The following is a 16894-nucleotide window of genomic DNA, read 5'->3' as shown; positions in this document are numbered from 1 at the left end:
GTGTCTGATGGGGGAGGGAGCAGTGTCTGATGGGAGAGGAAGCAGTGTCTGATAGGGGAGGGAGCAGTGTCTGATGGGGGAGGGAGCGGTGTCTGATGTGGGAGGGAGTGGTGTCTGATGGGGGAGGGAGCGGGGTCTGATGTGGGAGGGAGCGGTGTCTGATAGGGGAGGGAGTGGTGTCTGATGTGGGAGGGAGCGGTGTCTGATGGGGGGAGGGGAGTGGTGTCTGATGGCAGGGGAGGAGGGACCTGCAAGCTCTTGTCTGAAAGCTCTTTCCCCCTTTTCTTCTGAAAGCTTCCACAGTGAGTTGGTTCACACCATGCCAATTGACTCACACACTTAGGCTGGGTGATCCATAGGATTTGTAAATCCTGACCTGTTTGTTGTAATAAAAAGGAACCAAGGAGGAAGAGAAGAATGTAAGGGGCCAGAGGTAAAGGAGACCAGATGAAGGTGTTTCAAGTCATTGCTTATTAAACCTCTTGTCGTCAAGTTGATTTCATCTCATGATGTTCCCGTAGGACAGACTAGAGCCGCCCACAGGGTTTCCTAGGCTGTCATCTGTATGGAAACAGACTGCCTCATCTTTCTGCTGCAGAGCAGCTGGTGGATTTGAACTACCAACTTTCAGTTAGCAATTGAGCCTCTAAATGATAGAAACAACCTAAATATCTGTCAACAGATGAATGGATCAATAAACGTACGTATGTACAACAGTTACTTAGCCGTAGAAAGGAAATCTAGATGCCACATAGATGAAGCTTGAGAACATTATGCTGAGTAAAATGTCACTAAATTGTGCATGTGGAGAATGGTGAAGTGATAAATGATTTGTTATCAGAATAATGAGAGAGAGAGAAAGGAGACCATTCGGAGCAAGGTGCTACAGGAAAGCACTCTCTCTGAGCATGAAGACGAAGAGCCAGGACACTTGTGGTTGAGTTGCATCATAAAATAGCCCACAGCAGATGGTTTTGAGTGCAGCAAAGTTGGAGTCCACATTGAAATGTGTTGGAAAGTGGAACCATCTTGCAGATGCTACTGTGGGCAGCACGGATAATACAGAACCAACTAGAAATGAATGTGAGAATTCCCCAATGCCCTCCGCATCACTGAATGCCAGTCACTGATGTTTTGTTTTGAATGCATTTTGAGTCTGACGCTTTTACAAAGATGCAGGCAGAGTTTGCTAGTTTAAGTTGGGAATTGTGGGTTACTTGCTCCACATGATGGGAAGAATAGGAACAAGGCCAAAGGTCTAGGATAATGTATCCTTGATGGAAAAAAGTCCTTGTTTTTTCTTTTCTTTTCTTTTCGATATGTTGTCTTTACTTGTTTGATTTTGGAGGGCCACTACAGATAAACACACACACACACACACACATCCATAGCAACCTGCCAAAAACTTTATGGTAGGTTTTGTTGTCATTGTTAAGTGCCGTCAAGTCATTTCCAACTCATAGCAATCCTGTATAGGGTTTGTGAGGAGCAGCTGATGAATTTGAACTGCCGACCTTAGGGTTCAAACCATCCTGTGATCCAGTGCTTATCCTATAGCACCAAACCAGGACTCCCTTTGTTAGGTGGTGGTGGTGGTGGTGGTTGTCAGGTGCTGATTGAATAAGTTCTGACTCATAGCGACTCTATATAGCAGCTGGTGAATTTGAACTGCCACACTTGTGATTCAAACCGACCTTGCAATCCAGTGCATTATCCCACAGTGCCACATAGCTTCTCCCAAGGAAAGGTGAAGAGGAAATCGGATAACATGTCAAGCTAGATACACAGAAGGATTTCCTGTGTTCCTGAGGAAACCCTGAGTTCGGGGACTTACAGATTATGGAGAATGATCTTTGAAAGCAGTCACTTCGAGAAGCAAGGAAGTCACAAGAAGAATCAGATTCAAGGGTTTTGCAGTGGGACCCCTGGCTTCTGGCTGGGAAACCATTCCGATGGAATCGGGATCTGGACAGATGCCATTCTGTGCTTTTTGCATCTAACCCCACTGAATTCTGGGACTCTTCCGGCTATTGTCAACTCCCATGAAGTCAGTGTCTGACTCACAGGAACCCCATGCACAACAGGCTGAAATGCAGGCCAGTCCTGTACTGTCCTCACCGTCAGTTGCAGACCAGATGGTTGGGATCTATAGGGTTGTCATTGACTAATTTTTAGAAGTAGACTGGCCGGGACTTTGTTCCTGGTCCGTCTTAGTCTGGAAGCTCTGCTGAAACCCATTCATCATCATGGCAACATGCAGGGCTCCACTGACATATGAGTGGGGGCTGAGTCTCCTGACATTCAGGCCTCCCATGTGGGAGCCAAGGATTCTGCCACTGAACCACTTCTCCGATATGACGTGTTTGCAGGAAACCTACAGGCCCTGAGTTCAATGAGAATATTTTATTAAAAGTGTGATTTTCAAGCTTAGGACCATAGTTTCATGGGACGACTCAATCAACTGCTATAACACAGGTCATAAAGATAATATGAGACGTCCTTCCTAGTAAGGTGAAGAGCGTTGTAGGGTCTTCAAAGCTTGTGAGTGGCCATCTAAGACACAATGTTGGTCTCTATTAGTCAAGAACAAAAGAGAGTGAAGGAAACCAAAAACTCAAAGAAGAAATTAATCCACAAAACTAACAGCCCCCCCCCCCCCAAATAAAAACTAGTAGCCCACACAAACCACGACCTTTTTTTTACCTGACACCAGAAGATGCTTGGCTACTACTTCCAGCTATTTTGGCCAGGGTGCCAAATTTGTCCCAGATACAATGGGAAACAAATGTACAACAAAATGCAAATTTCCTAAAAGCAAAAAAGCCAGACTTATTGAACCAATAGAACAGTACAGACTAGAGGAAACCCCAAGTCTATTGTCTTAAGATACCCTTTGAACTTGAAACTGAAGCCATACCTGATGCCATCTTTCATCCAAGTAATAGACGGGCTTATAAAATAAATAGTGTCACCTATGAAAACTGTGCTCCCATAAGTAATCAACTATATGCTACCAAGTCATCAACATTTACCGTAAAGCAAAGATGAGAAAATAAGAAGGGGTAGGGAGGCTAGATTAATGGAAACAGAAGAAACAGGATGGAAATAATAGGAACGCTGACATGCTGTAAAAAACGTGATCGATGCTATGGAACATATGTGATAAAATGGCTTTATGGGAACCTAACGTGCTGTATAAACTTTCATCTATAACACAGTCGAGTCCTATTTTTTGACAAAATGACTTTCAGGTATTCCGAGGCCCTCAACCAGTTTCACATACCCTCCTTGAGATTTATGATATTGGGTGCGCCTAGGTCTCAATCTCCTGGTTCTATTATTGGAAAGGTAAGCAGGGCAGCATCCGCCATAAGTGGTGAACCACGGGACGACAGCACAGTGTCACCGTCCGGCTGTGCAATTAATTGACAGGAATGAGTTTGTCATTGCAAAACACCCCAGTCACCACCCATGCTGAATAGCAGAGTTTCAAGATGTTTTGCATCCTTTCATCGACTTTTAATCACAAGACATTTTATTTCTGGCAAGCGTAAGCTAGGTGACACTAGAGACAAATTTGTCCTTTTATTATTGGGTCCCAGTTGCTGACATAAATGGAATTTAATCATCTTGTGGTATAATCATCTGTCTGCCTGTCACCTGGTCTTTATTAAGTGTTCTTATGACAAATAGTTGTTGTTGTACGCCTTACAGGCCTATCTGTTATTTGGCTGAAAGGTGAATCACAGGGTGGCATAAAGGGTTAGAGTGACTAAGGGCCATTGTTCCCCCAGTCTGTAGCATATGTGTAAGCCTGGTCTGTTTATGATTTTGAGTTTTGTCACACATTTTCCTCCCACTTGATCCAGGACCCTCTAGTGTGGTCCCTTTAAGAGTAATCAGCAGTGGTAACCGGGCACCATCTAGTTCTTCGGGTCTCAGGGTTGTGAAAGCTGGGGTTTGCCTGGTCCATTAGTCCTCTGGACTAACTGTTTCCTTTCCGGTTTGATTTTCTTCATTCTCCGTTGTTTCGGAGAGGGAGTGAAGAATGTTCCACCTTACAAGGTTTTAAGACCTTAGTCACTGCTCACCAAAGAAGGATGCAAAACTGTCTTCATGGACTGTGCTGCGCCAGTTGGCCTTGATGTCCCCCGAGACTCTGGTCCTGAGCCCCCAGTTCCAGTGAGTCATTGCCTCAAGGTGTTTAGTTTTCGTCCCTGTATCTTATGACAAATTCTGTGTGGTGGGTTAATGCACTGGGCTGCAAAGTCATTCGAACTGCAAGGTCGGTGGTTCAAGCTCACCAGCCACTCCTCGGAAACCCTACACAGGGGGGGTTGCTATGGGTCGGAACCAGCTTGGCGGCACTTAAACAACAACATGTAATGTTTGATAATGCCTGCTTCTAATATTGTTACTGAGGAGCTCTGGTAGCGTAGTGGTTAGAAATCGGGCTGCTAACTCTAAGGTCGGCAGTTCGAAACTACCAGCTGTTCCACAGGAGAAAAATGAGGCTTTCTGCTCCTGTAAAGATTCACAGCCTCAGAAATCCTGTACAGGGTCACTGTGAGTCAGAACCCACTCCATGGTCCTTAACAACAACAACAACATTGTTACTGCTTATCCACACTTGCATGATCCAGGAAGAAAGGGACAGAAGAAAACTTTTCAGAAGGCTCTCTCTGTGCCAAGTGTGTTTTCACTAGTTAGCACACTAGGCTCCCTCCTCGTTATGGATGAGGAGAACTGAGGTTCAGCAAGGGAGCATCCTTTTGGAGTCAACTAGAAATTCCTAGGTCAATTCAGACAAACAGATACACACACACTCTCTCTGTCTCGTCTTGTCTTTGTGGTAGACAGAGCACTGCAGTTACAGTTAGGCAGCAAGGAGTGGGTAGATTTGAACCCAGTGTTGACTGTATTTCTGTCCCTGTCCTGTGTCACCCGCCAGTCTTAGGTGTTTCCAAGGTGTTTATACGACAGCAGCCCAGCCTTCTCACCCGTTTTCCATCGTGTCTTTGAAAGTTGAATAGGGATGCTGCAAGATTGTGTGAGTCCTTCCAAGACACATCCCCCAAGTGTTGTCCTCAAATGGAATACCAGCTGTCAGATTTTTCTAGACATTCTGACAACATGCACAGGGGAGGGAGGTAAAGCAAGATCCCCAGCTGCAGGGAGCAGGGTGGGGGTGGGGGGCATGGTTTCAGGGCAAGATGCCACCAACTACCCTGCACCACTAATCACCCTGACTTGGTAGGCTGGACAAGAGGGACGATGTCATAGGGTAATGGACACAGGCTAGGGAGTTCCAGGAGGATCACCAGTGCAGGCATATGGCTCTGTTCCCAGCTCTGTGTGACCCTGGGAATGTTACTTAGCCTCTCTGAGCTTTATTTTTCTCCTCTGTCTAAAGCAAACATTGGACCCACTCATCTCTGGGTTCCATGGAAAGCTAGAAAGATTTTAGTGACCAAATTCAAGGTCCATCCGTACTGTAGTCACAACGTCCTCTCTGGGCTGTCAAATGCGCACCTGGACCTGCTATGCATGCTGGGTATTTCACCCCAAGAAAAGGTCCCAACCTGTCATCTGTACCATCTGCTCCCAGCTTGTGAGGTGTTGGGACTTTCCCTAAATAAAGCCTGTCCTCCTGGGTAGAGCCAGGAGGTTAAGGTGGCATTGAGGTCAGCGGCAGGAGACAGTTTTCAAAGAGATTTGGGACTTAACAAAGCAAAACCAAGAATGTTTCTTCTGTTTGAAGGCCCTTCACAGCAAACATGTAGCGATGTGTCCTGGACTCTACGGTGAAGAATGACGAGATTCTGTGATAGGCAATCGAAGCCTGCAGAGCCTTCCTTTAACCTTGTGTTGAAATATATCTCGTGAAGCATGCACCCTCTGAGCCATATTTAGATGTACAAGTCAGGGATGTTAATTGTGTTCATCGTGTGGTTCAATGATGAGCACATGCATGTCTCATGTCTCTCATATTCAGACATGGTATCAGGAGGGACCATCCCTGGAGAAAGACTTCATGCTTGATAAAGTGGAGGGTCAGCAAAAAATAGGAAGACCCCCAATGAGATGGGTTGGCACAGTGGCAGCAGCATTTGGTTCGAGTGTAGCAATGATTATGAGGTTGACGGAGGACCGAGCAGTGTTTCTCATTCTGTTATGTTTTAGCTTGCTGTGAGTCTGCACTGAGTCTATGGCACCTAACAACAACAACAATCCATTTCCAAAACTTCTTTACCTCAAACACACAATACCATTGATCCAATGACTCCACCCTTAACCCTTCCACCCAATTCTGGTCATCACTAATCACCTTTGATCTCTGTGTACTTTTTTCATGCAGTATTTATCATTTTGTGACTGACCTGTTTCACTCAGAATAATCATGTTTCCATGGGGCATTGTGTTATAACCTATTTCTCTGCGTGGTTGAGTAGTATTCCATTGTCTGCACTGGACTGCAAGGTCACTTTGCAACTCAAGGTCGGTAACTCAGACTCATCAGCTGCTCCTCCGAAACCCTATACAACGTCAAACCCACTCGATGGCACTTCAAAACAACAATGTATGGATCACACTTTGTTTGCCCATTCATTTGTTGATGGAACTGTGGGTTGTTTTCACCTGTCATGAAAACTGGTGTACTGTGGAAACCTGTTTTTGTCAAGTATGCATAGTGGATAAGGACATGGAATTGGAGAAGGACATCATGCTTGGTAAAGTGGAGGGTCAGTGAAAAAGAGGAAGACCTTCCCCCCCCCCCCCCCCAATGAGATGGACTGACACAGTGGCAGCAACAGCGGGCTCAAACAGCAGTGATTGTGAGGATTGCAGTGATTGCAGGACCGGGCGGTGTTTCACTCTGTTGTACATGTTGGCCTGAGTAAGGCACTTGATCCCTTTGAGTCTTATTTTCTACATCTGTGAAATGGGAATTCTGATATTTATTACCTCCTTCATAGGATTAAATGAGATGGCATGGGAATATTTAGTACAATGCCTAACACATTAGAAAGAGATCAAAACAAAACTAGCCTTGTCCCAGTTCTGTCCCTATTGTTGTCACCCGGAGACACTGTTGCACACTCGTCACTGGAACCCACATCTTTGAAGGATAGGGCAGGGCCATGCCCACATTGAACCTTTCGCTGGCAGTCATTTCAATGTCAAGTCACTGCCCCCACTGTTCAGCTCTTTGGGTGGTAACTAACAGAAACCCAACCCCATGGCCTTCAAGTCCATTCCGACTCACAGCACCCCTAAAGGACAGAGGAGCGTGGTCCCACAGGGTCCCCAGGGCTGCCATCTTGACAGATGCCAACAACCTTGTAAATATCTGGCTTCAAAGAGTGAATTTATGATATGTGAATTTAGATAGTAAAAAGAGAGCTGGACCACTAAAAATAAGTAAATGGGAGGGGCAGGCCCTTTGAGAGTAGGGAGCTCAGGAGATGCTGTATAGAAAGGAAGGTTTGGGCGGGAGGGAGTTAGAGGGTACCCATGTGGGACGGGGCAGTGGTGTGGATGGCACTGGGAAGGCCCGAGTCCAGAGCATGTGAGGAACATGCTCAGCTGAAAGTAAACTTGCTGGGGTTGGGAGACCCGGGGGTCTGGAGCTGTGGGGGGTAGGTAGGAGCTAGACTGGGCCCCGGAACAGGAACATGCTTGTCTCGATCATGGGAGCAGCCATGGTGGCATAGATGACTAAGTGTTCTATCGGTTGGCAATTCAAACCCAGCCACTGACTCCCTGGGAGAAAGACCTGGAAATCTGCAGAGATGGCAGCCCAGGTAACCCTGTGGGCAGTTCAGAATTGACTCAACAGCACCCAACAACCACAGCTTCAGAAAGGCTAGTAGAGAGTTTGGGGAGATTTAATGAGGAAAAGGCTCAGAGGAAAAGCTGGGAATATACACTATATGCTTAGCCCTGTGCTGGAGGCTGCTGGGAACGAACATGGAAGAAGCAAGTAGACATTTCCTCTGTAGGTTAATTTGCTGGACCACAAAGTCAGCGGTTCAAGCTCACCAGCTGTTCCTCGGAAACCATATACAGTACCGCTATGGGTCAGAACCAACTTGACGGCCCTAGCAACAACAATAGGGGATTCAGTCCATTTGGCATCCTGTCAATTCATGGCGACCCCATGTGTTACAGACTGGAGTTGCTCCATCCGATTTTCTTGAGTGTATTGACTACACAAAGGCTTTCGATTGTGTGGATCATGACAAACTATGGACAACATTGCAAAGTATGAATATTCCTGAACATTTAATTGTGCTCCTGAGGAATCTGTATATAGACCAAGAAGCAGTTGTTCCAACAGAACATGGGAACACTGAATGGTGTAAAATTAAGAAAGGTGTGTGACAAGGTTGTATTCTTTCACCATACTTATTCAACCTGTATGCTGAGCAAATCATCCGAGAAGCTGGGTTATATGAAGAAAAACGTGGCATCAGGATTGGAGGAAGGCTCATTAGCAATCTGCAATATGCAGATGATACAACCTTGCTTGCTGAAAGTGAAGAAGACTTAAAATATTTACTGATGAAGATCAAAGAGCACAGCCTGCAGATTGCATTTTGCATCTCAATGTAAAGAAAACAAAATCCTCACCACTGAACCAATAAGCAACATTCTTATCAACAGAGAAAAGATTGAAGTTGTCAAGAACTTCATTCTTCTTGGATCAACTATCAACACTCATGGAAGCAGCGGTCAAGAAATCAAAGGACATATTGCATTAGGCACAAGACCTTTTTAAAGTGTTGAAGAGCAAAGATGTCAGCTTGAGAACTAAGGTGCCCCTGACCCAAGCCATAGTATTTTCAATAACCTCATATGCCTGTGAAAGCTGGACAGCAAATAAGGAAGACCGTAGAAGAATTGATGCTTTTGAGTTATGGTGTTGGAGGAAAACATTGAAAGTGCCATGAGCTGCCAAAAGAACCAATAGATCTGTCATGGAAGAAGTGCAACCAGAGTGTCCCTTGGAGGCCAAGATAACCAAACTTTGTCACTCATACTTCGGACATATTGTCAGGAGGGACCAGTTGCTGGAGAAGGATATCATGTTTGGTAAGGTGGAGGGTCAATGAAAGAGAGGAAGACCCCCAATGAGATGGATTGGCAAAGTGGCAGCATCAATGGGCTCAAGCGTGGCAACAATAGTGAGGTTGGCTGAGGACCGGGCAGTGTTGCATTCTGTTGTGCATAGGGTTGCTATGAGTCGGTACTGATTCGATGGCACCTAACAACATCAACAAATCTAACAGAAACAGATTATCAGGCCATTCATCCAGGGCACTGTTGGATACTAGCTGATGGCAAATGGTTGGCACCACCCTGGGACCTGGATTCTGACTTTGGAGGCCTAGCGTATAAGCTGTTAACTCTTTAGGTGTTTCTTTGGTTCCATAGTCCTGGCGGGTCCTAATCCTCTTACCTATAACCTTGCTTTCAAAGTGTCCTTCATAAAAAAGAGCTTCAGCAAAAAAATAAATAAATAAAATAAATTCTCCCTCAGTCCAATCACAAAATGTTTCTTTGATGTACGCCTTTGCCAGCCCTCAGGATGGAAATAAGACTGTTCCACAGCATTTTCTGAAGAGCTGTCTGCATAAATCAGCCAGACCTCAGAAAGTGTGATAATATGGTGCTTCCACATCCCAATCTTATATTCTGCTTTGGCTCTTTCCTTCTCAAACGCCACCTCCTTTGTACTTCCTGAGGGCTGGCAGGCAGCATTTTAAATATACTCACTCACTGAAAAGAGGCCCATTTCCACAGCCAGGAACCGTTCTTCCTCCAGGTAAGAACTTAAAAGGCAGTGAAGGCCAGATATAATTGGCATGTCGAGAACAGAACCCAAAATACCTTTAGTCAGAGGCAGGAGACGTCTAGAAGCTCCTGAAGATTCAAGGCAAGACCTGAGGATGCCGATCACCATGACTCAAGGTGTTATGAAGGGACAGGCTCCCTTTGGAGGGTATCTGCCCAGGTGACCCGTGTTTAGAAATCCCATGATAAGCCCAGAAACCCTGTCACTCACGTTTACCTTTGGAAATGTCACCAACTTCCCATTAGTTATTCCCAGGGGCTTGGGGGACAGGTATTTGAGATTGGATTGTTTTTAAGTTCTTTAGACACATGTGGGCTCTGTCTTGACCTCAGAATAGTTAAATGCTTGAGTGTCCGCTGGATTGTTGGTGGTTTGAACTGCCACAAGGAACCTTGGTGGTACAGTGGGGTAAGCGTCAGGCTGCTCACCGTACGGTCAGCAGTTCAAACCTACCTTCAGCTGTGTTGGAGAAAGGTGAGGCTTTCTGCTCCTATAAACAGTTAGTGTCTCAGGAACCCTAAAGGGCAGTTCTGTCCTGTCCTACAGGGTCGCTGTGCGTCATTATTGACTGGGTGGCAGTAGGTTTGATTTTGGTGTTTAGAGGCACCTCAGAAGACAGACTTGGTAATGCACTTCCGGAAGGTCAGGCTGTTGAAAACGGAAAACGTCATGTAGCATGTCTGCTGTGAATCACAGACGCTGCCTTCAGCCCGAGTCAGTTCCGCAGACGCTAACAACCCTGAAAACGCGTGGGTCCTGAAGGGAACCAAGTGTCCCCTGACATTGCCATTTCAATGTTTATTCCCTGTTGTCATTGGGTTCCGTCAAGTCAGTTTTAACCCATCTCGACCCCATGTGACAAGAGCAGAATTGCGCCATCAGATTTTCTAGACTGCCCTCTTTATGGAAAGGAGCTCTGGTGGCGCTGTGGGTTGAATGCTGGGCTGCTAAGCACTCAGCGGGAGAAAGATGAGGCCATCTGCTCACGTGAATATTTATAGTCTTGAAAACTCTACACAGGATTGCTGTGAGTCGGAATCAACTCCATGGTAGTAGTATGTTTAGCTCTTTTGATTTGATTTCATCTCTTTGAAAACTGAAAGCCTGGTTCCTCCACCCCCACCCCCCACAAAGCTTTACCCACCAGCTTTTCAGTTAGCAGACCATTACTTAACCAAAATTGCTTTCCTGGGCTGGTAGCTCTTTGCAAAGGTAGAAAATAATGTCCACTAAAAAAACCTCTTTCAAAACAGAAGATAACCTGAACATATTCTTCTTTCTTGTCATTGGATTTCTTAGCATCTGACTGCAAAGAGCCAGATCCCCCAGCATCCCCTCCCACCATCCCCTGCTTCCCGAATTTTTCCAACACACACAGCCTAGCCTATGAGCAACTCAAACTCTTAACTGAATCTTGGTCCCCACCCAGACCCACGGAATCTGAAAGTCTGGGAATGTGGCCCACAATTCCTGAAGGATCTGGAGGTTTGATGGAGACAGATTTTTGGTCTCTACCCTCTGAGATTCAGATGCACTCATTCTGTAGTGGGACCTAGAAGTTTGCATTTGTAACCAGCTCCCAGGTGGTACAGTGAGGAACCCTGGGGCATCATACTTTGGGCTGGGAGCATTTTCTGTAAGCTCCGTGATGAACCTGTACAAAGATTAGTGGGAGATGAGACAGAGCAGAGGAAAAGGAGAAGAAAAAGAAATTCCATCATGAAAGTAGGGCTCTGGTCCCCTTCCTGAGACCCAGCAGAAGAGAAGATTCATCACATCACATCAAAACACGTCTTTCTTGTTACTTCCATTGCCCTATTTCTGTCCCATACCTGTATCCCACTTAGGAATGTCTGAAGCCCCTGGCTAGCACAAATAGATAATGAACTCAGTTGCTAACCAAAAGGCTGTTAGCTGGAACCCACCAAGAGCCACCTGGTGATCTAGCTCCCCCCAGATCCATCACTGAAAACCCTACGGGAGCACAGTTTACTCTGAGCCACATGGGACCCCATGAGTCAGTGTTGACTCTGTGGCAACTGGCTGAATTAATGCTTATTGATTGAGACCCAAGGACAGGTTTCTCATGGGCCTTACAAGCCAAAGGCCTAACAAACAGGAATTGAAGAATTCAACTCAAGGACCCAAGGTCTGGTGGCAGGAACAACTTCATGCTAGACCAATGGGTCCTATTCAACAAAGCAACATCAGTAACCAGGACCATCCCTTGGAAGGCTTATGAAACACTCAAGTCTCTGGTTCGTAGATTGGGGGCAAGGTCAGGCCACAGACCTGCTCTTGGGTGACATGGGTGCTGTGTCCAGGCACCCGGCTCTGGTGTGCATGTCTTGGAAAGATGCCAAAAGTGGCTTAGAGTCATTTTCACGAGTAGCCACCCAATAGGAGAGTAGAGTTCAGATTCCCTTCTGGAAAAATCCCAGGAAAAGTCAGCTACCCCAGCCTGGCACAAATGCGTCCACATCACTGCTTTAGACACACTGCGAGCCAGACGTCCTGCATACACGAATGCGGTGGTAATTGGGGTACACCATGTATGGGACTCAGTCTGAGATGTCCCAGAAAGTCACCCCATTACAAACAGGAGCTCATCTCTAAGGCAGTCCTGGTTTTTGTAATAGAAGTTGGATGATCGGTAAAAACATGTGAACTGACTTGACCAGTCTTCACTGCCGGCCCCTCACTCTGGGCATATTTAGGAAGAGGCCCCATGCTGCCCTGTAGGGGCAGGGGGCAGGATGCTCACCTTCCATGTAGGAGAGCCAGCTCACTTTCCGGCCCATGGCCCATGTACCTCATATGTCTGTCTTTGGAGACTTGTGTGCCATTCTGATGCTTAGCAGGTTTCAGCAGAGCTTCCAGACTGAGATAGACCAGGAAGAAAGGCCTGGCAACCTACTTCCAATGAGTCAATGGAAACCCTATGGACAATCACAGCCAGATCAGCAGCTCATCGTGGGGATGACTCAGGGCAGCAGTAATTCGTTTCATTGTACACGGGGTCAACATAGGTCTCCTCTGGTGAAGGCAGGGTTGTCATGAGTCCCATCCACTGCACACGGGGTCACTATGGGTCTCATGTGTTGAGGGCTGGGGTGCCATGAGTCGGGGGAGGGAGGACAACTTGCCCGGCAGCTGACAACAACCTGTTGACTCACTGTGTCGTTTCTCTGGTCTCTCCTCCTCTCCCCAGTGCACTCGCAGAAACAGAACAGGCAGACCTGCGTGCGGAAGAGTCTCATATGCGCCTTCGCCATGGCCTTCATCATCAGTGTCATGTTGATTGCGGCCAATCAGATCCTTCGGAGCGGCATGGAGTAGCCTTCAGCCACACTGTGTTCCCAGCTCAGCGCGCATGTGCATGGCCTGCGGCCAAACTGTTCCCCCACAAACGCCGGCGGGGAGGAGGGCCCATTTCTGGACAGAACCCCAGGATGCAGTGCGACTGGGCTTGCAAATCAGCATCCTCTGCTTGGCAGGGACTCAAAAGGGCTGTCTTCAATGCTTTAATGGTTTCCTTTCCTAATGCAATAAATACCCGGAGTCCCGACCGATCGCTTCCACCACTGCTGACGACTCCCAAGAGGAACACTGCATTGCCATCGCGTAATTCCAGCAGCAACCCCAGTCGTGGTGGCTGAGAGAGTGAGAGGTGTCAACAAGTGTCCGTCTCCCCATCCCTTTCTTCCTGCCCACGGGTTCACAGGAGGTTCCCCCTGCAGGCAGGCACACCCCAAAAGAGCCTGACTTTGGGGGTCACGCCAGAAAGCGGGACTTTCCACGTCACCCTGGCTTCACTCGCCCACCCAGTGCAGACCCCTCTCCCAAGGCACGAGGGGAAAGCCATTGAGTTGGGGGTGCCAACAGCGATCTGCAGCTGTGCCCCCAGTTCCCTCCGTTTTTACTGCCTTTTTTACAGGAGCCCCGTGGGGGGAGTTGGGGAGCTCTCGGTTTCCGTTGGCACCTGGCTTTCTGTACCCAGAGCCCACCTCGCACCAGCATTCTGGAATCTGCAGAGAATCTTCCTCCCAGCTTTGCCCCTTGTGCTATCATGGTACACCGAGGCCTGGGCATCTAAACTAGAGACAGGCCTACATCTTTCTCCCTGTTCACTTAAACTTCACCTCCCCAGCCAAGCCCGCAAGGAAGGATGAGGGAGAGAGGGGGTGAGGTTGGGAGTGAGGTGTTTGCAGCCCGGGCATTGGAGCATGAACGTATCTCCCTCTCAGCCAACTTCTGGAAACTGAGGCCCTCCACAGCTGAGCCTTTCCCCCCATATGCAAGGTGGTTTCGATAGTCTTCCCTATCTAGAAAGAGATACACGCTGAAGCAGGAAAATGGCACATACTGTACTTGGAGCATCATCTGGCATTCCGATCCTGCCATCAACTCATTTTCGCAAGAGAAAGAGAGAAAGATTTGAACAGGCATAGGCAAAACATCAGGTGATTCTGCCCCTACCTGCAAGACACTTCCACTGGGAAAGGAGACTGAATCCCATAGTTTATGCTTGATGTCATCTCATCCTGGAATTTCTCAGCCCTCCTCAGTATCATCCTGGTGGTGGTGGTGGTGATGTGCCGTGGAGTCGGTTCCGACTCATAGCGACTCTGTACAGGGTTTCCAAGGCTGTAAATCTTTACAAGAACAGAAAGCCTCATCTTTCTCCCGTGGAACAGCTGGTAGTTTTGAACTGCTGACCTTGGGATTAGCCGCCCGACTTGTAACCACTACGCTACCAGAACTCCTTCAGTGTCATCTTAGCCATCAGCATTCATCCAGGCGTGCATAGTCGTGTGCGATCAGCCAACAACCTCTACATGTAATCTTTCCCATGTGCCAATCCAAGCTCAGGTCTTCATTTCTGTAATGGACTAGTTCTGCCCCTGTTTCTTTTGATTGCATTCTAAAGCTGCAAGCTAGCGCCTCTACCCCAGTATTAAGGTGCCAGAAACTCCCCTTTGTCCATGCAGCAGAGTAGGTGTTTGGGTGTGCTTTTCATACCTGGGCTCGTCCTCACATCCACCCTTGCGTCCTCTGCTTTCTTCCTTGTAGCACCCAGAGTCTCCTTCTAGGGCCTTCTTCCTCTTCCCCTCTGCAACCGGTCCCTGAAATGGCTCCACATGGTGGGGGTGGGAGTGGGGGTGGAGGAGCTTTCCTGCTCAAACATTCATGATGAGCACAAGTAAAACTAGGGTTCGAGCCATAGTTTGGAATCCCTTTGTAAAGATGCCAGTAGTCTGGCGACATGCAGGACCAAGGGAGGCAGCAGCTTGCCTTTCACACCTCTCTGCCTCTGCCCAGTCTTTCCTGTCCTTCCCTCCACTGACACACCATGCCCCACTCTAGATCGGAACCCTAAAAGGGAGCCGGTCCAAATGCAGAATATTAATCCACCTGTTGAGTTGTTATTTGTCTCTGTCCACAGCGGTTTGCGCTCTCTGGACTGGACTTTGGTGAGCAGAGGGTACAAACCTCACAGAGACCTGATTCCCGATCTTTAGCTGATCGCTGAGCCACAGACCACAGCCTCCTGGGCCTTGTGTACAGGGCCCTACCTAAGGTTGGCTAGAGACCCAGGGACTTTGCAAGGATCCCTGCCACGCAGAGGGGGTTGCTATGCCGATGGTGAGGCTGGAACTCAGAGGATGTGAGGTTAGATTTCATTAGAAGGGATGTAAGAGTTCTGGAGGGACATCCAAAGCTCTTCCTGAGACAGTCTCCTTCCCTACCCCTGCCCTCTCTGCTAGGAGAAGAACAGCAGACTGAAGCACTGTGGCAGTACTAGGGGAGAGGGCATGAAAGAAGCCTGTCTGTAAGTTGACCTCATCTTGGAGGCATCACACATGGCCCCCAGTGTGTGAGGGCAGCCCTGAGTGGGTGGCATTCCTTAGACTTGGGGAGCTGAGCGTTTGCCCCTTTGGTGAGGAAGTGTTGGTTTCTTTGTCCAGCAGGTTTAACATGCTGAAGGTCTCCAGCTAGGTAGGGTCCTGGCCACAGGACTCCTGACCAGATGGACCAGGTGGTAGCGCCCTCTGCTGGAAGTGAGAGGGAGGAATGGCAGCTACCCCTCACTCCATCCTCCAAGGAAAAGATTTACATGGCCTTCCCTGCCAGCCACAGGGCACCAGCTAAGTGTATTGGAAAACATTGGCTCATTCTTTCTGCAAGAACAGGTGTTCCCCAGATGACCTGTGATGACCAGGGGAGGAAGCAGATCCCTTGCCCGCTCCCCCCCAAGATGATGTTCTCTTTACTTCTAATGCAAATGGAGCCCCCAAACAGGACCCCTCATCGGAACTATTAGCAGTGGCTTCCAGACTGTGCGTGGGTCTCATGTGATCAAAGTGTAAAATTTTTAAAAAGAGAGCGTGAGGATGTTGCCATGACAACTCTTGCATTCCACCCTGAGTTCAAGGTACACAAAATAAGGGAGGTATTCTTCAGGAATGCAGGTTCTGCTCATTGTAATCTCTAAACTGCTTGGTAGCTCTGCCTCTTCCTCTCCTTTGAGCTCGTCTTTCCAACTTCTGAGGAGCCCAAGGGCTACCGATTCTGGTAGGAACGTCTTCATTCCCACCCTTAACCCCTACTCCGAGGGCACAGCCAGGGCACCTTAGTTTCAGTTGAAAGGCAGAAATAGGAAGGGGCTTCAAGAAGTTCGTGGGAAAATGGAATGGACCGATCATGGGAAATTGTCCACGAACTTTTTGACGCCTTCCTTGTATCTTGCAAAGTTTCTGTTTTAGAGCTCCCTGAGATGCCCGAAATGGGAACCTAAATGAACAGGGGTTTGCATGTGGTCACAGGCAATGTCATTGCTTCCAGAAGTTTCTAGGTATGTCAGCAGAGGTAGGATGTGACCTATGAGGGTTCGTCTTTGATTTTGATGCCTGCTCTCAGCTCAGCTTTCACATGGCAACTGATCAGTCACTGTTCTGACAAGTAGTCAGGTAACCCTGTGGTTACTGAAAAAAAAACCCAAGGGAAGATGAGAAGCTGTTTTGGACCCTATTA

At 47.7% G+C, this 16894-nt stretch overlaps 1 protein-coding gene across 2 annotated transcripts in view; it reads left to right on the top strand.

Annotated features, from left to right (window-relative positions):
* The window catches only part of CALN1 (calneuron 1), a 634386-nt gene extending 621188 nt beyond the window's left edge, over positions 1-13198 (top strand). For both annotated transcript variants that reach the window (XM_006859718.1, XM_006859717.1), the window contains exon 6: positions 13071-13198. In XM_006859718.1, the coding sequence (XP_006859780.1) occupies positions 13071-13198 (128 nt within the window). The remainder of the gene's footprint in view (positions 1-13070) is intronic.
* Positions 13199-16894: the final 3696 nt, after the last annotated feature.

This window comes from Chrysochloris asiatica, unplaced genomic scaffold (assembly GCF_000296735.1).
Source record: "Chrysochloris asiatica unplaced genomic scaffold, ChrAsi1.0 scaffold00034, whole genome shotgun sequence".
In the NCBI taxonomy this organism is placed as follows: Eukaryota; Metazoa; Chordata; class Mammalia; order Afrosoricida; family Chrysochloridae; genus Chrysochloris; species Chrysochloris asiatica.
This window is presented reverse-complemented; position numbering and strand designations above follow the sequence as displayed.